The sequence below is a fragment of the Fringilla coelebs genome (genome assembly GCF_963513975.1).
Source record: "Fringilla coelebs genome assembly, chromosome: 1".
Taxonomy (NCBI): Eukaryota; Metazoa; Chordata; class Aves; order Passeriformes; family Fringillidae; genus Fringilla; species Fringilla coelebs.
This window is the reverse complement of record NC_140028.1, coordinates 40349051-40372310: the sequence shown is the minus strand read 5'-3', so window position 1 is coordinate 40372310 and position 23260 is coordinate 40349051. Positions and strand designations below refer to the sequence as shown.

The 23260-nt window shown below is 36.9% G+C and overlaps 1 protein-coding gene across 1 annotated transcript in view; it reads left to right on the top strand.

The window, feature by feature from the left end:
• RP1 (RP1 axonemal microtubule associated) overlaps positions 1-23260 on the top strand; it is a gene marked incomplete at both ends in the record, with an annotated part of 161303 nt that overhangs the window by 52065 nt on the left and 85978 nt on the right. The window contains 4 exons of the mRNA XM_084203553.1: positions 2336-2499; positions 11626-11851; positions 21865-22019; positions 22661-22739. Of these exons, the coding sequence (XP_084059679.1) occupies positions 2336-2499; positions 11626-11851; positions 21865-22019; positions 22661-22739 (624 nt within the window). The remainder of the gene's footprint in view (positions 1-2335; positions 2500-11625; positions 11852-21864; positions 22020-22660; positions 22740-23260) is intronic.

Sequence of the window (23260 nt, the reverse complement as noted above, 5' to 3'; positions counted from 1 at the left end):
ACCTTCAGAGGGGTTGTTGTGTACAAAATAGTTTATAGATACTAAACTTATACTTGGGAGGTTGGAGATGAACTAGCTAGAAAATACAGCCTCAATAGTAACAGCTGCATCATTTCAGAACCCCATTGTTTAACAAAAGACAGACTTTGAGAGGGTAATGCAATAGAAAGGGCCATCAAAACCACTTGAGGCACAGTTAATCACTGAATACGCCAAAAAGAAAATATGTTTTACCTGCTTTAAAATTAGTATTTGTTTCTGAATGATGTTTGAAATTTTAGGAGGAGTAATGGGTCATATTTTACCCCTTGTCTGCACCATTCTTCATAAACACTTGTAAATGGAATTTTCCTTATTTTCCAGTCAAATGGTTCAAAGGAACTTTGTCTTTAAGAAATTAACATTATATTGTTTGAAAATGGAAAAGGCTGAATTTTTTGTAAACAAGTTCTTTTTCTATGGGGTAGGGAGCCCTTGCCTTGTGCTCTTTGTTTCTACCATCAGTGTATAGAGTCTTTTCAGTCTCCTAATTGATGTTTATCCTTTTATTTTCTGGTGATATGGTTCTTTTATTAGGAAAGCGAGTCTACAGAGAAAGTTGTGAAGATGCAGATTTTTAAAGGCACAAAAGAGCTTCTTCCAGACTGGAGTCTGACAATTCTTAGTGAAAATTGGATAGTTCACTTCCTTTATGGAATTGTAGAATAGTTTAGGTTGGAAGAAATCTTTAAAGATACCTGGTACAGCCTCTGACATGGGCAGAGACATCTCACAGTGGATCAGGTTTCTCCAAGCCCCATCTGACCTGGCTTCAAGCACTTCTGCAGACGGGACATCCACAACTTCTTTGGGCAACCTGTTCTGGTGTCTTACAATCCTTACAGTAAAAAACCTGAACTCTTCATGTCCTGTCTAAATCTACCCTCTTCCACTTTAAAACCATTCCCCCTCGACATATCACTACATGTCCTTGAAAAAATTATTTTCTTTTGAGTCCCTTAATATATTGAAAGGCTGTCAATAAGGTCTACCTGCCTGGAACCTTCTCTTGTCCAAGCTGAACAACAACCTTTTGTCACAGGAGAGGAACTCCAGCCCCTAATCATTTTCATGGTCCTTCTCTGTGCCTGTTTCAACAGGTCAACCTCCTCCTTTTGTTAGGGAGCCCAGAGCTGGGTGCAGTACTCCAGGAGGGTCTCATCAGAGCAGAGTACAGGGGACAATTCCTCCCCTCAGTCAGTGGGTCAGGTTTGATTGGACAGAACAAATGAGCTATTGCTGCTTTCTGAATTCCCAGCTGGGCATTTATGTGTATTTAAAATTCTATCACCTTCCCAAACCAGACATCAGCCAGACCTCTAAAGACTTGGAAAACAGGAAATCAAGCTTCCTGCTCCAGTTCAATTTTTGTGGAGGAAATTACTGAGTGATAATGAGGGTGGCCCAAGATAAATACTTCTGTCAGACAACAGATTTAAATCATGCAGGCATTACCAGACAGCTTTCTACCAAGAAAACTGCAGAGTACACTATGGCATTCATTTATAAGATGACTGGGGGCTGGTATTTCATTTGTTTGCCTTGAACAGAATGAATTTAAGTTGCTGTGTGGAACTTGTTTCACACAGACAAAAGCTGCAATCAATGAGGGGTGGAGAAGCATGCAATCCCATCTTTTCAGATGTAGAAATGCATTTTACAATTATGAATTGTTCTTTTTTAAATGAGAATTATATTAAGCTGCTTTTGAATATTTAAATAGCGTGTACATTTTATGGGAGCAGAGATGACATTTCAGGGTCAGGGAGCTTTATATAAAATGATTTTCTAATGAGTCCTAATCTAGTTCAGAATTTTCTACAAAATCTTCTCTTTTTCTTCCATGCTGATTTCAGTATCATGCCCCCATTCAGGTAAATGGAACTCTGTTGATGTATCACATCACCCTAAAATGAGAGGAAACTGTACTTAATTGGGATGCTTTGACATTTTTCCTGTTGCATTTCTTGGTTATACTGTTGTCATAATCCCAATTCTGGATGGTGCTCTGCTTCTGCATTGACCCTTGGGGTTATGACTAGAAATCTCACTTAGCTCTGTGTTCATATTTAGTGCAGTGTAAACCTCCTAATCCTTGGTCCATGACTTGCTTAAGATGACTTTGAATGATGCAGTATTTGGCCAATCCTCTGTTGCTTCTCCTGACATCATTAGCTTTTAGGTGCAGTGTGATCACAGTCCTTGGGCTAAACTATGCTTTCATTTGCATCTTTCAAGTAAACTGCTTTGTATAAGTAACGTTTTTAAAAGCTTTTTTTTTTTTTTTACTTTACAGAAGGAGACTGGAAGATAACTGTAGTCACTGGGGATTTTGAAACAGCTGGCACAACAGCCACAGTATTCCTTTATGCTTATGGAGAAAACAAGGCTTCTGGTCCTATTATTTTGGGATCTGGGAAACAGCAGCTGTTTAATCCCAACAGTGAAGATACATTTAAGGTACAGTATGGCTGTTATATAAACACTGGAGAATTCAAAACAAATGCAAAGTAGCTTTTCTCAAAACTAGATAATAGAGGTAATAAAAAAGACTCAAAGAAACATGTAAGGATGATTAAGTATTTCTGAGGGAGTGGCTGAGTTTTACAACTCTGAGTTTTGAATCATTAAATGTGTTCACAACTGCATGAGGCAGATGTCTCTCAGAATCTGCTTCATACTTGGATCTTCTTGATGTGCTAGATTACACTAGATGTCCATTTGAAGAAGTAAAAGAACTTTCTTTGCATTTATGTAGTCAGATAGTCTTGGTTTTGGTTTGTGTTGCATATCCATCTTTGGAAAGGTCCACTGTAAATTCTTCCACAAACTTCCTCAGACTTCCACTGAAGCCCACTCTTGTGGGAACTTTTTATTGGAGAAAGTAAGAAGGAAAGGGGGAGAAGGGTGGCTAGAAACTAGAGGTAAATCACATGGATTCATTTAACTCATGTTATTTAAACTAGTGTTGTCCTGTTCCTCCTGTCCTCTGCTGACAAAAAGTCTCTGAGATATGCTTCAGAAACATTGCATTTCTCAGGACTTTTACAAGACCCTGTAATTCCTGCCATTTTCTCTACTTCATGCAGTTCTTTGGTCAGGACTGTAACTGTTGCAGTAGATAAATCTGTGATATGTCACTTAGGTTTAAATAGTTTATGCATAATAAACACATGATGGGGAATCAGTGACAGATGGTACAGAGAGTATCTTTTGATACCAAAATCAGCCAGACAGAAACTTTCTAGCATAGTTTTTTAAAAAAGAAGTGTTTACTGATGAAGGGTGCTGGAAGAGATCAGCATAATACAATGGAAACAAATAAAACACAGTCCCAAAAACAATCAAAATACCATACTGTTTCAAAATCCCTGTAGGCACACTTACAACCATAAGAAATCACAAAGAAATGGCCCACAAAAAGAGAATGAGACCAAATTGTACTGCATTGTCTTAAGAAAAAAAAAAGAATAGTAGTCTGATAGAAAGCACAGTTAACTGTTTAGTAAGCTGGACACCTAAAAGTATACAATGAATATTCAGCAAAGTTAAAAATAATGAAAAAAGAAATTTAATAAGACTTGAGTAAATCAGCTGGTGCTCCTTTATACCCTCCTGAGATTTCGTTCTAGAACTTAATTTTAGTGTTGCTTCTATTGCTCTATAAAGCAAGTGTGACTTCATTAACCTGGGCTATCTCTGATTAAGGCTTGTGTAAATGAAATTAAAAGCTGGCCAAAGTCCATTGTAGTGCAGGTATAATGTAACAAGGCTATTCCCTTAGAGATTCCCACATGATGGCAGTACATGAAATTCATTGAAGGTAATTTACAATTGTGTGATGGGGACAGTTCTTGTTTCTGACTGGAGTCCTGGGTTCTAGGTTTCCTCAGGACAGTCATATGTACTCTGCACAGCATTTTCTCTGGCGGCTTAGTAATTTTTCCTACCAGATGGGTATGTCAAGGATAAACAATATGGGAGCAGGAAAAAACCAGAATTAAATCTGATAGATTTCCTTTTCTGCTCTGAATTGTCCCTGTGTGTTCAAAGAAAATACATCTGGGCTGTGGATTTTTTCTTCTGTTACCATTCAGGCATAGTTTTTAGGGCATCATTTTTCTGTTGAGAGTCATTCCTTCTCCAGTAGAGGAATATCAATCTACCATAAGTTACAGCTTCCATCACAACTCTGATCAGTTTCCTGCATCTTCTTCTGGTGTCATCACAGTCCCTGAGTATTTCTCAGTATTTCAAAAATACTGATTTTGGCAGAACGCTGGGTTGCTCAAGACACTGGAGCTTTAATTGTATTGTAAATTATATTCTCTGGAGCCCAGTGTTCTGCATCATCATTCTGTGAAACATGCCGAATTATCTCTTATGACTGTACACACTGTTTGATAAAGAAATTCTTTAAAAAATATTCTTTTAATGTTTGGTCATGCTAAATATTCCCTCCTGTGTCAAAGAGAACTAAGCATAAGACTGTAAGCCTATTATCTTCTGTAAAAAAGCAGCTGCAATCTCTCAATTTTTATTACTTCCATACATAATAATTCCATACCTTCGGGTACAAGTTCTGCTGTTCTAGTAATAATGAAGTCAGTAAAAACACTGACTGGTTCAGTAGATCTGCTTTCAAAATACTGCTTGCCTTAGTGGCAGGACCTAGTATTTCCCCAACCAGATTTTTTCATTTTTTGCTTTGTGAATTTGCCTCATAATCATCTCTTGCATCTCTTTAGGGTGGTGTTGGTCTTAAGAATCTCAACACATTGTCAATTAAAAAAAAACCAAACACTAAATTAAACTACTAGAAGTGCTGGAATTTTTCCTAAGAAATCTTCAAAATCTTCAGTTTAACCTTAGATTATATTTTGGGGTTGGTGGCTGTCTTTGTAAGGAAGGTAGCTGTTCCATGTTTGCAAGTACAGAACATGAAGTATGCATGATATTTTAGGAGCACTGGAAACTGAAATCCATCCCTGGTGTGATTTTTGTTGCAAGAGCTCATTTTTCTAACTTTTAAAGCTGGTGCCATATCCATTTACATGGTTTAGAGTTTGTTCATCCACATAAACAATCTTTTAAACACTCTATGGTCTCGGGCAAAGACCAGAAAGTAATATAGAAGAAAAGCAAGGCTTGAAGAGATACTTAATACCATAAAACTTAATAAATAGAGCTCCTATGATGAGACTGTTAAAGTGTTAAATACTGCCATTTTCCTTCCACTTCCACTTTGTTTGTTAAGAGTAGTGTTCATCAGATGCACCGTCATGCTGTACTGCATCTCGAGAACATGCTACACTTAGAACTTGATCTGTTATTTTTCATTTTGGTTTCCTGCTGTATAAATAAAATTATCAGTCATTTTAAATAACCTATACATGAATAATTAAAACTCCTTCCTTTAGAATCAGACCTGCAGACTCTAAGAATCTGTTGTGTTTCACTGTGAGTCTTTCATTCCTGTACTGTGGATCCATTCTTTCACAGTCAAAACTGAGATCTCCAAAGTAAAATGAGAAGCAGTGAGAAGAAAACTAAATGTTGCAAAAATAGGTTGAAACAAATCCATTTTCATGCTTTTGCTCATGATGTTCAAATAAAAGAGGCTGAAAGGAGCTCAGTTAGAATCCTTCCAGAGTGGGAAGATTGCAAAAGAGAACATAAGCACTGATGTAGCTATCCACACTCTTAACCATGGGACTGACAATGCCTAAAAGCTGGACATTGCTTGTGTCCTGCTATTTTCCAGCTGTCCCTGCTTTCCATAACGACCATTTAGGTCCAGAAACAGTTGAATAAAACTTAGAGAAGCCCAGGCTTTAGTCAGATCTGCTTAAGGCAGCATTAAACAATCATACACAGGGCTGTGACTTCCCTTGAAAGTGTCACTGTCTGTGACACGCATAGGATAACAAGATGAACCTCATCCTTTACTGAGATAAAAGGGAGAAGAATGTAAAATTATCTTCATCAGCTACAGGCTGTGCATTAAACAAAATTTAGCTTGTTCCAAGAAACAACACAGGATTGTAAAGAACTCACAAAAAATCTTGGAGAAAAACACAGCTTGTCTCATCTTTAAGAAATGGGAGTGGGGAATGTGGTGTTACTTGTTCAGTAATTAGGCAGTATGTACTGCAGTACCAAGTGTGTGTATATACACACACATATATATATATATATGAATATTTGTGCTGTTGGCATAATTTGATTAACCCCACAGTAAAAGTGAAGTTCTTCCAGAGCTTGAGTGCACTGGAAAAGAAAGTGTTTTAACAGTCACTGTGCAATGAGCAATTTTTTAAAGCAATTTATTTTTGTTTAAGCAATTTGTTTTTGTGACCAAAGCAAGTATGAAGTAGGAAAAAATAATGCTGATCTTTGTATGGCCTTTAATCCTATTTCTTACATGTCTATATCCACCCTTTTTCATGACACCGTTATATTTCTATGTGAGCACCTGTGACATATTCTAATTCTTGAGTTAGTGTGTAACTGTGCCAAGTTTTTTGGGCACAATTAACAAATTGGATGAATTCAGACATCTGGTAAAAAGCAATCAGCATGGGTGGACCCTTTGTACTGTACTGGTATAATAGTTATTGCATTTTTGGCAACAGTTATTAGCTGCATGTTCACAATTAAAAAATATCATCTACTTCCAAAGATTTCACTATTACATGCTGATGCTGCAGAAGTTAAACTAATGCAATCAATGATTTTTCTTTCTTTTGGGAATCCAACTGCTGTATGTGACTTCTCTGAAATTCTGTTAATGAAGTGGCCTTACATGAAATTTATAACTGTCTGTCGAGCACATTCTCTGGTGGGTGTGTTAGACATTAGGATTTTGGTGCAGCTGCCTCTGAAGTGTTGATTTATCCAAATGATTTTCATGCTAGCCTGAGTTAATCTCAAAGGGATTGCAAGGTACTCTCTGCACAACAGGAAAGCAGTGATATTATTTTGCTTATTCTAGTAAATAAAAGAGAAAAGGAGTAATCACATGTATTTTTCCAATCTTTTATTGAAGTATCTTTCCACTGAACCTTTTCTTGTTCAGACAAGGAACTTCACTTTTCGCTTAGTTAAACATCTTAAGTACATGAAGATAGGTCATACCGATTCCATTCAAAATATCACAGGTATGCTAGGGACTAAAAAGTGTATTTGCATGGCTCATTTAGAAATGGAATTAAAATTTAGTCCTTGCATCCTCTTTAGTTAGAACTTCTTGCTGATAAACCTGGATTTCAATTATGCTTAGAGACAAATGGTAAAATGTGAGTTTTGTTAAGTTTCAATTTCAAAAAGTAAGGCCAGGTTGTCTCAGACATGATCTAATGAAAATGTTCCCATTGCCTCTGGTAAGAAGATTATTTAGTCTTATAAATAGCAGCAATGAGCAAAGTATATAGGTGTATTGTTTAGCAGGTCAGTCTAGTTTAACTGCTTGCAAAAATTTAGAATACGACTGAATCAAAGACACTGTGTGTGAAAACACGGTCCTTTTGAAAGTGGTAGACAGTTTTTTCAATAATTTGTAGTGGTACTTGTGCCATGAAATATGATGCATTGATATTATTGCCTGTAACAGTGAAGAAAAACGCTAAGAAGGCAATAGAATGACAACTATCATTGCAGTCACAATGATATTTTTAAGCCTATTAAGTGCTGGAAGTCTGTCACATAAGCAAGGTCTATATTCTCTTTAGAATTTATCACAGGATTTAAACTGATTAATGCAGCAGAAGTTCCACAATCAACCAACAAGTTAACTGTAGATCATGACTCAGGTGTTTCGCAAAATCTTTTCCTGGGAGAGGTTGGAATTGGTAGATTTCTTTAACAGGTCGTCTCTAAGAAGATCACCATACCTGATGTTTGTGGTGTCTAGATCCTTTCACCTCAATCTGTGTTTCCATCCCCTTGTTTGACACCTCTGTAGTTTAGGTTTTATGTTCTATAGGTGGCTGATGTAAGCCACATCATAATGGAATTTGAATTTCCCTCCATGCCCAAACTATTACATCATTATAATTCATAATTTTTGACATCCCAATTGAATTTTAGAGAAGTAGTAATTAAAAAAAAAAAAAAGAACAGAACATTTTAGAAAAAACTTCAGAATTTTGGAGTTGTGCTTTTTTCTGAGGATCTCAAAGCTTATGGAGATTTGCAATGTCCCTCTAAGAGACATGCAAATGTTGTCCTTGTACAGTTGAGAAAGTGCAGCAAAATGGGCTTGTGAATTCTGTAGTTTCTCAGGAAGCCTAAAGTAAATCCAGGAACAAAATCTAGCTGCCTGATTTTCAGAGCAATGCTTAGTCCAGGAACTCATCCTTTCCTCTTTGGACATTTACTGCAGGCCTATCAGAATGGCTCTTTCCGTATAAAAAGGAATGTTACTTTTGCAGCTTTAGTGCTGGAACGTCATGGAGCAGTTAGACTGCAGTTTTTGTAAGCATCCTGTCAACAAGGGTGACAAAGTCAACTTTGTTCCACAACTTTTTACAGAACGTTCTGGCTGTGAAAGTAGATTTCTAAATGCCAGGTTGTGTTCAAGTCATGCAGAAGTTCAAGGCAATTTATTCAACACAGGGAAAGAGGAAGCAACCTCAAGACGCTGTTTATATTGTCAAAAGAATATCGTTAGCTCTGCTGTGTTATGAGAATATTTTCCTCTGCATTTCACTGCAAAAGCAAATTTTGACATACATTTGACGGGATTCCAATTGACAAAAAATAACATGTTAGCAAGTCAATACCACTGAGAAACCAGTGTGATATCTGAGCTGACATCAAGATGAATTGTTCCAAGCCCCAAATATGCAACTGGTACTGAAAATAAATTTCTAATTTTATTATATGTCTTTCAGGACATCATATACCATTGAATTCCCCTCTGTTATTGCCTAATTTCCACTTAAGAATAAACATGACTTTTTCCCCCAAGGTCACTAATAAACAATTATTTAGAAAAATAACACTATGCAAAAATTATGAGCGTATTATTAAGCCCGTTATCAAACGGGCAGTGTTCTGTGTTTTGATTTTTGGGACTTTTCAGACTCAGAAATATGCCATTACCTGTAAGTCCAGCATAGTTTACCATGCAAAAACCTCTCATTTTGTAAGTCAAGTAGACAAGAATACTTGATGCTGTTTCTCCCTCTAGCTGAAAGCAAGCAAACATATTTGACTTGAAACTTCAGGCAAATTCCCCTTTAGCACGTGGTTGTAACTTTCTTACTTTGGTTACATCATGACTGCTTTTAGAGTGTGAATGTTAGGGAGGGATAGGAAGTACAGAAAGACACAAGGACATACATATTTGGAGATGCTGAATAGGAATTCAACAAATCTAATTGAACTAGTTGCAACTAGATAAATCTCCTGGAGAATCCTAAAGTTCTGGACAGAGCTTTCTGTTCTCTACCTTGAAATTTCATTTGATTAGGTTTGATGGATTGCTCTCTTGCTTATCCAGTAGCAGCAAGTCCCTGCATGCTGATATGGTGATGAATGGGCCTCATCATTTCCCTCTCCTTTTTCAAATTTCTTAGTTTTCTTTTTCTTTCCTTTCCGCCCACCTTTTTTTTGGTCAGCTCTCCTACATGTGCTTATTTTTGTGATATTTCCTCTGGTTGTATCAGTGGTCTGCCAAAGACCAGCTACTGTGCAGCTGACAGGTTGAGAGAGGTGATTCTGTCCCTCTGTTCTGCTCTTGTGGGACCCCACCCATAGTGCTACATCCAGCTCTAGGGCCTCCAGCACAAGAAGAAAATGGATCTGCTGGAGCACAGCAGGAGGAGAAGGACCAGAAGGACATGTTCATGGTCTTTGCATGGGAATTCACCTGGAAGCATATCTCATGTCTTAGACCTCCTTCTGAAACAACAACAAAAAATCAACTTTAGCATAATATAATAAATCAATATAATTTTAAAAGTTTTAGCTTCTCTTTTGAGCCAACTCATATGATACATACTATAACTCATATATATATATATATATATATATATATGCAAGATTTGCTTTATCAGTGTTTCAGTTTGCTTCAGAAATTGAAAGGGGCTCTTTAATAGAGTTTCCTGGTCCTGACCAAGAATCATGGTCATGATTATTGTGTACAATAATCTGTGATGGCTGTGATGCTCCTCTTTCAACAGGAATTAAGCCAGAATTTAATCATGGACATAAGATCACAAGGTATCAGTGTTTTATTTACAAAATTTCCCTTTAACACTTCTGTACCACAAATAGCAGCCAGTGCCTGTATCTCAGGAGAGCACCACCTTTGTTGTTCACCAATACCATACTCTACTCAGTTTGCAATAAAGGTTGAGAGTTCTAATATAATTTTATATTTATTTTGGAGGTAACCTTACCAGTCCCTTGCTTGGGGAGAGGTCTCTGCTTTGCAGCTAGGTGACATTTATTAGGGCGACTTAGCCTATGTCCTGACTACATTTGTGGCTAGTGTCAGAGTGCTTTTTTTATCTGTTTTAATTTCACTGTGAGTATTAAGTGTAAATCTTTGAGGTACACGGTTTTATTGCATTAATGCTATAATTGTATCTTCAGTTGGCACATCTTACTTTAACATACTGTTTTAATATAGCAAAACCTACTATAATGGTCATAAGTATGACTCTATTCAGACTTTTTACTACTAGTATACATGTCATGCCCTCAGCCTGTGAGACTGAGCTGTGCCACGCTTGCCTCAGGGATGTTTGTTTCCTTTTTTTCCTTTTGGTTTTCATGTGAAATACTACAAAATTGCTATAATAGTAAAGGAAACAGTTCTTTTTTATTTTTTTTACTTGGTGATTTTTTTCCCAATTACCATGACCTTTCAAACACAACACTGATAAAAAAAAAAGTTAAAAAAAAAGGTTGAAAGTGGTTAACTCTGCTTTTGTGTTTCGATTCCTGCCATCAGAATTGCCCAAAATACTTCTGCCACCCAAAACACAGTGGCTCTCATTTCAAGGCTGCAGTATTCAATGAGACATAGCCATGCTTTATTGTTTAAATTTGCTGCAGTGTAGCATCAGCACTTACAGAAACAGTTAACCCTGGCACCAGGGCACAAAAAAACAGAAGTCAATGAGAAAAGTAGCAGACTGAGAAGTGGTAGGAATAAATAATAGGGCGCTGCTGATGGTAACTGTATGGACCTGTATGAGTTGGTGTAGCAATGACTGAACTTAGTTCTGCTTGTTAAAGGATTTGCAATAGAGATTTACATTATAACACTAGAAAATTGATTCCTTGAAGAGGTCTAGAAACAGACTGGATTCTCTGAGCCCTTTACTCACTTTAAATAATGTGGTACTGAAGTCAATAAAATTCCACTTGCAGACTACTCCACATGTTTTTACTCTTTGTCTCTGGGATTCATTGTATTTTAAGGCTTAGTTTTCTAACAAAACTCATTACTCTTGGCTATGTTAACTGCACATTTAGCTTGCATGCACAGTATAAGAAGGATGGCTAAAAGCAACAGAGTAATTTGTTATTAAAATCTGGATTCTTTTTATAACTTTTTTTTTTTAATTGTAGATTGATCTCAGAGATCTTGGGCAGCTATATAAAATCCGCATTGGCCATGACAACTCTGGAAATGATCCCAGCTGGTACCTGGAGGAAGTCAGACTTGAAAGAGTAGTCCCTGTTTCTGCTGAAGAGATTTGTCTCCCCATAGAGAGCTGGCTTTCTGAAGACAGGGATGAAGGTGACACGTGGAGAGAAGTGGCAATAAGAAACCCTGCAGAGGAGCTTTTGCCATGTATGTGTTCAGTATTTTAAATCATGTGCTCACTAACCATATCCTGTGAGTATATGGCAGTTTTTCATGTTTTCTGCAGAGCAACAAAAGCCCTGCTGCCCAAAAGCCAGTGTAACCATGAAGTAATCCCTTCCAGACACTTTCTAGCTATGGGAGAGGGAAGTGATCCTTTAACTCCACTCCTTTCCTCCCCAAAATCAGAATAATAGCTGTTGCCAGGGTATCTTATCCTATAAAATGTTTGATTTCTCAGAGTGCTCATACATCACTGGTAAATACTGTTCTTTAGAGAATGACATCAGGTAGGAAATCAAGGTGTGTAATGTCACGTGATGTCCAGTTCCTTTTAGCAAGTTTGAGATCATCCTTTCTTGTCCTGCATAAAACATGCTTTACAAGAAATCCATGATCTGAATCATCACACACATGTTTTTCAAATCAGGCTTGAGTCACAGCCATTCACATAGAAATTGTTAGCTGCAGGGTGACGCTTTGGAACTTCAAAGTTTATGACAAGTTTGATGCACTTTGCTCTCTTCAAGTGAAGTGGGAAATAGCCAATCAGATAAAGTTATTATTTAAAAAGTCCTGGGCCTTTACAGAAGAACATAGATTCAGTATAATCACTCTGTGTGGGGTTTTTTAAATAGATTCTCTTTACATTGATAGAATGACAACAATGCAGTCAATAATGTCTGACAGTGATAGGTCTTACATAGGTGCTACCATTTCATAAATTGGATTCAAGCTGATGAAGTGAGTTTTGCAAGGTGTCTGGGATTCAACATAAAAGAGATCATCATGCATTTAATGACAATCAAATAGTTTCAGAAGAAAATATCACAGAAAGGAAAACCCTTAAGTCAAAAGAATATAATTCTCTGAAAAAATATTAAGAATATGATATGTGAATGTTTTATTACAGAGGACAGAAGATGTAGAAAAACATGTATGAGCCAGCTCACATTTCTGCTTTGCTCTATTTTGGTTTTTATTTTTTTAATTTTTTTTTGCAGAATAGTTATTAACTTCAATAAGAGATTTCAATAAATGGGACTGATCAGGATAAACCAAGTTTTATGATCACTGACATGTACCACAGTACCATATGCCACTCACAGTGACATATATGTAATTTACTGGTGCAACAGAAAAACTGTGCAAAAGCCAATTAATTTGTCCAAACAATCAATTCAGCATTAATAATTCAAATCTGCATTATGCAGTCTGAAAAACATATTCATGGAAAGGTACTAATATTCTGGTCAGTGCCCTCTATATATATATTTATATATGAAAAATCAAGTCAGTTCTTTCAAATGCTTGAAATATCTTTAAAACATCACATTTATATAGTCTTAAATCATTGTATTACTGCATATTTCCTTGTATTTGCAGGAACATTTTTAAAATATATGTTTGAAGTATGTAAGAATATATACATTTCCAAAAGAACTTGGAAATTTCTCAAAAATTTAAGTTTTACTAATTAGTTATTGATTTTAGGAATATTTAATTTGAACATCAATACAAACTCAGCAAGGAGTCAAAAGGATTTCCTATTTATTTTCTCAAGAACAAGAAAATGAAACACTATCCATTTTCATTTCCTATTTAAAAGCTAATTGCTTACAAGCACTGAGCAAACCACATCAAGTCACTTTCTCCAGCAGAAGAAACTACATGCTGGTAATTACTTAATGAGGATTTGATATGATTTAGGAGTTTGTATTCTGCACTTTCAAATTAATCTGTGATCTTCTGGTGATAACAGATTTGCTTAAGTATAAAAGTAACGTGCTAGAAACTTTAAACAAAGCAAACTAATGTAAACTAAGCACAGAAGGAACTGGTCTTGTAATTGCTGTTCTTAAACACTTACCTCACTGCTCAGCTTCCCACTCAGAAGAAATGGTAATTTTTCCTTATTCTTTTTCTCCCTTTCCCCAGCTTTTTTTTTTTTCCTCCAGAAGTTTTCTATGCAACCAATATGGACCCAAAGCCCTGGAACAGTTTTTTGACTTCTTGGCTTTCTTTTTTTTCCTAGCATATTTTCTTAGGATCTGAATTTATTTCCTGAATCTGTTACCTTTTCTTTACCTTCCTCACTGAACTCGCTTCTCTTCCATCCAGATTTCTCACCTTGGCAGCCCTTCTTAGTTTTCCTCACTGTTCCTCAGCCACTTCAAAAAACTGACACTAATCTGGTCTCCTACTCCAAGTATTGATTTCGGTTCTTTGTCAATCTCTCCATCACACCAGTCCTAACTTCCTTTCTTAACTCATGTTTCTTGTCCATCCAATGCAGGTCTGGTTTTGTCTTCCCTTTTCTTATGTTTTCCACACTGCCAAAGCTTCTGGGTCCATGCTTTCTTTTTCTCTTCCTATTGCATCTTCTCTTTTGCTTTTCCAGCCCTGGGATCTAGAAAATACTGCTCTGTCTTTGAAGCTGTCCCTGAATTCAGAATGCTGTTGTACTGTGTGATTCCTGGAGGTATCCTCCAACCTGCTTTGTTTTTGGGTTTTTGGTTTTTTTTCTGTAATTCTTCTATGCAGTTTGTGTCTTTTTTTTTTTTTTTTTCCTTTCTAGCAGTTCCAGATACATTTAGTTTACTAATTTTACAAGTATTGGATTTTTCACTTGTTGCTCTTTAGATATGGTTTCATCCCCTTGTTACACTGTGATGCACAAAATAAAAGTTACTCAAATATTTTCTAAGTGATAGGTATTGGAAATTAGTAATCATGCCCTGAGCTGGGTAAATCTTAAAATAAATTGCTCAATGACAATTAGATGGAAGACTCTGAATGTTTTTGACTTCACTTTATAGCACAGGAATATTGGGAGAATCAGACCAGATGTGGCAGCTCAGCACAGCTCGGTGAGGCTGCCACAGCTGCATGGCCCCAGGTCCAGGCAGCACATTCCCAGCCAGCACCCACACAGAGCACAGATCACCCAGACACACAGAGCAGCTGCACAAACACAGCCCCAGCAGCCTCATCCTTTTCCCCCCTCTGGCTGAGCAGGACAGATGTCCAGCAGTGGGACTGTGTATGTGTATAGATGTGCACAAGGTAGGTCCCACAGCTGGGCTCACACACTCTGTCTAAACCCCAGTTGCTCCTGGATCCCAGTCTCTCCAGTTGCTGGCAAACGGACATCTGAGCCCCTGAGGCTGCAGGTCTGCTCCAGCTTCTGGTGCAGGCCATTTCCCTCATGCCCAGCCCAGCAGGTCTCACCCCTATCGACACCCACACCTCAGGGTGTCTCTGCAGCTGAGCAGGATTCACCCGCTCCCTCCAACACTCAGCTGCTCATGTGGCCTTGCACTCAGTGACATGGGCCTCTGACCCCTGGTCCCACTCCACTCACTGACAGCTTTATTCCCTTCAGTCTCTCCAGTTGCTGCTGTGGAGGACTCCAAGTCCAGTTGCTGGTACTTGGACTCCCTGCCCACACGTGCACACACACAGAGAACAGATATGATCTATTTTCTAGCACCACTTCCTCCCCAAGTCATCTGGACCTGACTATTCCCCTGCCTTTAGTTTCTCTCCTAAATGTCTTATAAGTCCTCTTCAAACATAAAATCTTCTTCTCTTCTGCCCTATATTGCACCTGACACCCTTGGGGCATCAAACCTCTTAAGTATGATAGATCCTCCAAATTGTCTCATCATGGTGGGTTTTATGCCCACACTGAGACTCCTGGGACACTGCTGCAGGGGTTGGCAGTGTTCCCTTTCCCTAAGTCTCTATGGATTCCCACCTGCCCTTGTGCACTTGTGATTGTGGAGATACGCTGATGGTCCTTGTGATGAGTTTGGGACGAGCCAGAGCAGGGTGTTACCTGGACTGTCCCCTGCCTGCATTTCCCTGTACGTGTGCAGACCTTTATCCCAGATCCTAACATGGGTTATCTTCAGATATGGCTAAACTTTTGTTCCAAAGGGGTACCTGATGCAAGAGGTATTGAATTTCCTTACTGCTGTGGTTATGTGAACATAAATGTCAAACGAGGATGTAAATGGGTAAACATGTCCTGTTCTTGTTCACATGTTCAAAGGTGTAACTGTACTGAAATGAGATAAAAGACAAATACTGAGACTGAGGCAGGAAAATTCCAGCTCCAACAATTTAGTATTCTTTTCCACTTGGAGAAGTGTGCAGGCAAATACAGGAAGGTTAGAAGGTGGCCACTGATGGCAATAGTGCAAAAGATGACCAAAGCAAATACTAATAACACAAGTGTTATCTCTACAAAAATTTTATCCCTGTTTTATCACTCAGGAGGTACCAACTACATAAGTAAATAGTTAAGCTTCTTTATTGGAAAATTCATTAGCAAGTGTGTTTTTTCAAAGCTGATAATTTTCTTGCATGTCATGAAGAATATATATATTTTTAGACTATTGCTCCAAATATTACTTGTGGAGATTAGGGAGCAGTTAGTGGAGATTAGAGTGAGAACTATAATTCTTACTGAAATGTCCTGACCTGATATTGTTTTTGTATTTGTGTCTTCTAAATTAATATATGCACCAATTCTGAGGAAGATAGTCCCTCTTAACCAGTATCAGCCATTAAGAATTTGTTCTCTTTTAGCCTTAATGCTGCACTAACCTGTATCTTTACCCTTCTGTCATGGCAAAATGCCAAACACCCTTTATGAAAGCCAGGTGGTGACAAAAACAGGGATTCATCCTTGCTGTTTGACAGATTGAGCTAAAATGACCATTTCATTCAAGTGGGCATGTCATATGGAAAAAAAGCAAAACCTGGTGCAATACTGTGCAATACCGTTCTGGGACCATGGTATGCCAGCATAAAGAGAGGATTGAATAGAAACAGTTGGACAATTTTAATGTTGTGTGTCATTTAACGTCTCTCCAGGTTTTGTGCTCTTTGGCCAGTTTGTCTGTTTACACTGGCAGCCTGGTGGGAGTGAATTTGCTCAGTGAAGCACTCAGTGCTAAAATCCCACTCAGTTAAGTGTCTGATGTGCTCTTTATGGGAGTCTAGAGGGAAGTTACTTCAGGCTTGTTCTAGTCTGTTCCCCCAGACTGACTGCCAGTTTGTGTCAAGATTGTTGTCGTTGTGTTCCTGGAATGTATTATCTGGTGTAGTTTCATCCAAAAAGGACCTAGTTCTTTGCTCTAAAACCAGTCCATGCTGCACACCAGAAAGAAGGAAGTGGAGCCAACCAGGGGATTCAGTAGTGTGGTAAGCAAACCAGTGTCATTAGGCACAGACAGCTGTGGATCTTCAATTCGTTTGCTCTTAGCCTGAATTCTCAAATAATGACTGTGCTTTTAGCGGAATTATTTTCAAAAAAGCTGACAATAGGACAGCAGTTTGTACCAAAACAAAGAGACCAGTATTTCTGCTATGAAAACTTTCATTTTCAGATTCTCAACAATAAATTCTTCCTTAATTCTACAAGGTTTGTTTTCGTCTCCCAAAACATATCAACATATTAACTTAGTCTTTAGTGTGAAGTAACTGGAGGTATTTGGTTACTGTTTATATTTTCCAAAGGCAAGTGTCATAAGTCATTGAGTTCTGTACATTACTTCTTCAAAAGGAATTGATAATTATGTACTGTGCCTGCAAACTGGGACCAAACTATCTCGTCATTGGTGAAGGCTCAGGTATATACCAGTTTTCTGGATTGGAAACCCTGATTTGGGTGCCCAGAATGGGAAATCTGGAAAAAAGGGTTCTCTAACTCATGTTCTATTGCCCTTAGTACGCCCTTGGGCTACCTCTTCCTCATAACCAGGAAAACATCCTTTCTCCTTCTCTTTTGTCCAAGGTAGTTCACTTCTTATGTTATCAACAGGTGGCAGAAGCTGGACTTAGGATTTAAAAAACTCCTGAAGCCTCATGATAGTATCTCAAGAGATAGCATTTTTATAGGCTGAGCAACAAGAAACTTGGTACTGGTACACTAGACTGCTCGTATGACTCTACAGTACTTTTTATATATTTGGTTCTGTCATTTTTTAGTGCAGTTTTTATACTGCTTTAAAGTCTGCTTTTTAGAAACTCCTCACCTCTGTCTGAAAACACTTTCTTTCCCTTTTTCATCTCTTTCATCCATGCATCCACATTGCAGATTTTTCTGTTTGGTTTCTAGAGCTTATCTAAGGTTACCCTGTGAGCAATTTGAAGATTTCAATCACTAATTTTCTGAAAGGTCATTTTCTTTTTTGCTGAGTGCTAGCTGAGATTTTTTTCCCCCTGCTATTCTGTATTAATTAATCCTCTTATATCCTTTATCAAAGTTACTGTGTTTTCCAAGACATTTCTTCTATCACTTTGATGGGCTCCACATTGGACAGATGCCTAGATGTGAGTCTCACAGGTCCCTCTCAATGCTGAAGCACTGTTTCCTGACTTCTGTCGAGTGGCTGGTTTTATGAAATAATTTTAAGCTTTCTTTGCCTTTTTCTTTTTTTTTTTTTGCCTATGGGTTTACCTCTTTCTGAGTGTTTTGTCACCCCAGTTTACAGCTGGTGTAGTTTCACTGAATCAGCATATAGTAAAATGAAATTACTACTGCAGAATAGGGGATCAGGCCATACATTTCTAATTTTCAGAATTTTGGGATGGCTTTTTCTTCCTGCAGTGAAGGAGGTCTCCATTGCAGATGGGCCTGCAGTGGGGGCCTTAGAATAGGTTGGTTACTCAAAAGAAATGAAAGCACAGTCTCAGAGGCTGACCACATTATCTAGGATTATTTCACTTTACTCTCTACACAACAAACTGTGTTTTGTGAACAATATACAGAAAACAGCAAATAGAAAAGAATTTCACATATGGTGAGTCTTTTTGTCTCAGCAGTACATTCAATGGGTAGGTTTTTTTCTCCAGGTTTTGTTGTATTGTCCCATCAAACAATTGGTGTACTTTTTATCTGTTTTATCTGTTACACAGTGGCACCATCACTCTTTTTCTTTGCTTTAAGCAACCTTTAGCTCAGGATCCATTAGCAGTAGCACCTTTTGTAGCTGCTCTGCAATCTAAAGGAACTGATTGATAAAACTTGAATAATTTGAATCCTCTCAGGCTGGTCTCCATTTGCACAGAAAAGGCTTAATGTCCACAATCTATTTAGTGAATGTTTATTTGAACATGTAGGTGTTTCACCATAGTGGCCATGTTCACCATGTTCTAATTAGCCATGTGTGTATTGGAGAACATTTTCCTTGCTTTATTTTTTGTGTGATTCCTGTGACATGCAATATACTCAAGTTAAGGGGTTTAAACATTCCTTTTATTATCCTAATATAATAGTCTGTATTGTAGTAGCCTATTATTTGTAGAAAAAATTAGAGCACAAACTGATCTTTTTTGTTAAGAAGGTTCCTATATAAATAATGCAGATTGTGTAGCTTAAATAAATGTCAGACCTAACATTTTACACATGGTGAGGAATCTATAGACGCAAGAAACTATGGAAAATATTTTCCAGTTTTTTTACATTTCAAGATGTGCATGCTGTCTACTTCAGACTGATTTATTTAGGCTGGTGCAAAGGAAAGCTCTATTTAATGATTAGATCATTATTGTCTCTCTGGTTACCACAGAGATGCACAGTGCTACAAAATGTAGTATAATTTATTTATCTGTTAATATCTCTGTGTTGTGTTATAATTACCTCTTGTTCTCTTCTCCTTCCATGAAAAGACTTGTTGGTATTTTGTTTTCATAAACATTTATTGTTAAATGGTTTCTTTAGAAAAACCTCATTGAATATGCTTTAAAATTGTGCTTATAGCTACTTAATTTTTTTTATTTTTGATCATGGAAATGGCTTGTAGTTGTAAGTAATACTAGTCTTTCTCTGTAAACAGTCATAACATAAACACTCTATACCCTTTCTTTTCCTCCCACAGATAGTTTGCCTTTTCAAAACTAAGAAAGTAAGAGTGTAAAAGTGTGGAGGAGATTTTAAGTCAATATGTTCCTTTTTTTACTGCCTGCAGCATCTTGCTTTGTGGGTAGTGCAGTCCTGTTATTAAAATTTCTGGTCACAGATTATTATAATTTTAAGCTTTTTTTTTGGAAATGTAACCTTTGTCCTTCCTCACTCCTAAATATTTTGCCCCTTCATGATCAGCATGGCTCTTTGCTTCTCTGCATGTTTTCTGTCATAGTTTGCTGCCACCCCTTATCCTCTGCCCTTTGGCCAGTTATGATTATATTAGCAGTAATGATATAAAATGTAATTTGGATATATAGCTCAATTATGCTAATTATCAGGTCAATTTATCTTTGCTATTTGCTATGCATATCTAGAATTTGTTCTATCATGATTTTTTAAATGTTAAAAACCTTGAAAGCAGTTTTTACAAGGCTTTTAAAATTTTTGAAGATGTGTGTGTATTACTGAGATCTTTTATACTTCACAAGCAGTGTTGGTATATTAATGCATGGATGTGAGAGCTGCAATGAGCGCTTGGAATTACAGAAAATAATAAAATTGGTCAAGGAACACCACTTCTATTTAGAGTCCCAGTTGTAATAGTGATAGAGGATTGGAAACACAGTGTTTTTGGATAATTTTATGCAGATTAAAAGAAATACTCTAATTTGATTAAGCATAGAGTCTATCCATAACATTTCTCCTATGTTTTAATACTTGTTGTGCTATTTTTCTCCCTCAAGTATTTGCAGTATTATTTTACTACTTGTTTAGTTTCTCATCTGGGAATCAGAGTAGCTGTTTTTCAGCGATGGTGGACAACAGGATGTTTGAGTTTTATAAGCTGACTTAGGAGCCAGTGAATAAAAAATGTAGGGAAATGTAAGATTCCAGTAGCTCTCTGGTGGTTTAAGGGTAACAGTATTTTAACTAGATTTTGTAGAGTATAGTCCAGTTTCAATTTTCTACATTGTAACTGTAGATTTTATATATATATATATATATATATATATAAAATCGATTTATATATTCTGTTTTATATATTATGTTATGTTCTGTTTTGTTATATTCCGTTTTCATCTTTGTTCCTTCTTAAAAGAAACTAATTGTGCTTGTTAGGACTTCTATTACCTTTCTTCACTCCCAAGAACTGTTAAAATTACACATAAATGAAACAGTAATCTTCCCTGTGAACTACTACACAGCAGCAGAAATGGCCAGCTGTGATTAAAATGGAAACACTGCATGGAAAAATTGCCATTAAAATGTAAACAGGATTTTTTTTTTAAAGTCGCAGAGAGAAAACTTGAAATGAAACATAATAGTATATGATCACTGCTAAGAATTTTTAAAAAATAAATTTGCACATCTGGACAGTTATAAAAATAATATTAGTGGGGCATAGAGCATCTTAATACAGTAATTCTAAATTATATTGCAGAATTCTTTGAAGATGTATATATTTTTGTGTAAGACTTTGGTCTAGACTATAAGGAGAGGCATTAGAAAGTTGTAAATATATTTTAACTGAGAGCTGTTTTTGGAAGTCCTATCATTCACTAGTGACAGATGTAGAAACCTTCAAAAGCAAGGTTCATTTTTTATAGGTGTGGGAACTATTCATCTGCTTGCCCACCTTTGTAGGTGGGGTGAAAATCTAAAACCCCTTGGATTTGTGGCTGTTAGTCCTCTTTTAAGAGGAAACAAAGGTTAACAACCCAGATAATTGTTTTGTATAAATCTGGAAGTTGAAAATGCTTTGGTACCAGTGAAAAGTAGCTTTTATTTCAGATGATAACTCGATATAGTTTGGTGGTCTCCAGATAAATTGCAAGGAAAGACTTTGTGAACTAGCAATGCATAGCAGAGCTCAGAATAATGTGGTTTTCTTTAGCTTGGTGTTTTCATACTTTTTGTGGAGAGATTTAAGAGATTTGAACCTAGAAGTGACAAATTCATGGATAGCTGTTGCTAGTTGCAAGCTTGAAAATCAATAGAGTTTTCTAGAAAAATTTTGGTGAGGAAACTTTAGACTCTTGCGCAAGCTGCAAGGATAATCTCAAGGTTTTTCTTCTTTTAGTGTTGGTGTATGAGGTCCATGTATACACAGGTGCTATACCTGGTGCTGAAACAAATTCCAATGTTTACATCAACCTCATTGGGACAAGAGGAGATGCTGGCAAAAGGAAGCTCCATAGATCTAAGAATAATAATGTTAAGTTTCAACGCGGACAGGTAAAGTAAAAGCAGTGCTGTTTCTGATAAATAAGAATATATTATGGCTAGAAAACAGTTTCATCAGGAAATGTAAACATCTTTTTATTTACAAGGATTTTCAAAGCATTGACCATTTTCTTGATTCAAAATTCCTTACATAATTGCATCATATGGGTAATTTTTATCTGCTTGATCAAGCATTTGCTGAGAGCTTTAGATATTAGAATTTGGGTATTTTGGTTATTTGTATTGCACATATAGATAAAATGATAACAATATAATTTTTCTTGTCCTGAACAGATCACTGTAGATTTTAGAATCAGGTTCTAAATCTGTATTCTTAAGTATGTTTTCCAAACTTGATGAGGCACACAGGGCTAGAAAATAAAATGTAGACACAACCGAGTAATTGAAACTGATCATTGTGCCATGACAAAGGTATCAGTGCTGTCTCTGGGGAGTGATTTTCAGGTGTTATTAGCCTTAGAAAATTTTAAAGGATCCTCCCTGTTTGGCCTGGATGAATATAAAAATTATATTCATTTTAAAAACAATCAATCAAACAAAAAAAAGATTAAAAAGAAGCTTTTCTATAATGTTAGAGTCAAAGCAATAACTATGTTTAAGACTTTTACCATTTTCCTTGTATGGTTCCACAGATGGATATTTTCTGCATAAAGGCTGTCTCACTGGGAGACTTGGAGAAAGTTCTGATTAGCCATGATGGAGCTGGTCCAGGTAGGATTTAATTTCCTAGAGACCAGTCTGTTTTCAAGTCCTTTTTAAACCCAATGCACTTGTTTATGCTGCATCCTTCATAGAAAATGTGACAGAAGGTCTTGCAGTGATAAAAAGTCTTCCTGCAGTTTGATCACTGTGATGGGATGATGAAAAACTGGTGGTAATGGACAGAAAAAAGGGCATGAGTTTAATGTCATATAGTGTTATTCTACTCTCTGTTTTCACAGTTATTTATGAGAAAGCACTATTTATTTGCATGTAGAAAACTCTCAAAAGTGGGGCTCACACTGGTAGGACAATCTTTCACTACACAAGCAGTGAAAACTACCGAGGAAGGAATTAAAGATATACAGCAGCTCACAACTGAATACCTGACAAAATTTGAGTAGCTATAACACAATGTCCTCACTGCTTTGGGCAATTGCAGAAGATTTGATTATACATTTAATCTGTGAAAGTCAATGTGGAGCTGTTCCAGTGAGTGACATTGCATTCAGCTTGTAGGTTTTTGAGGAAAG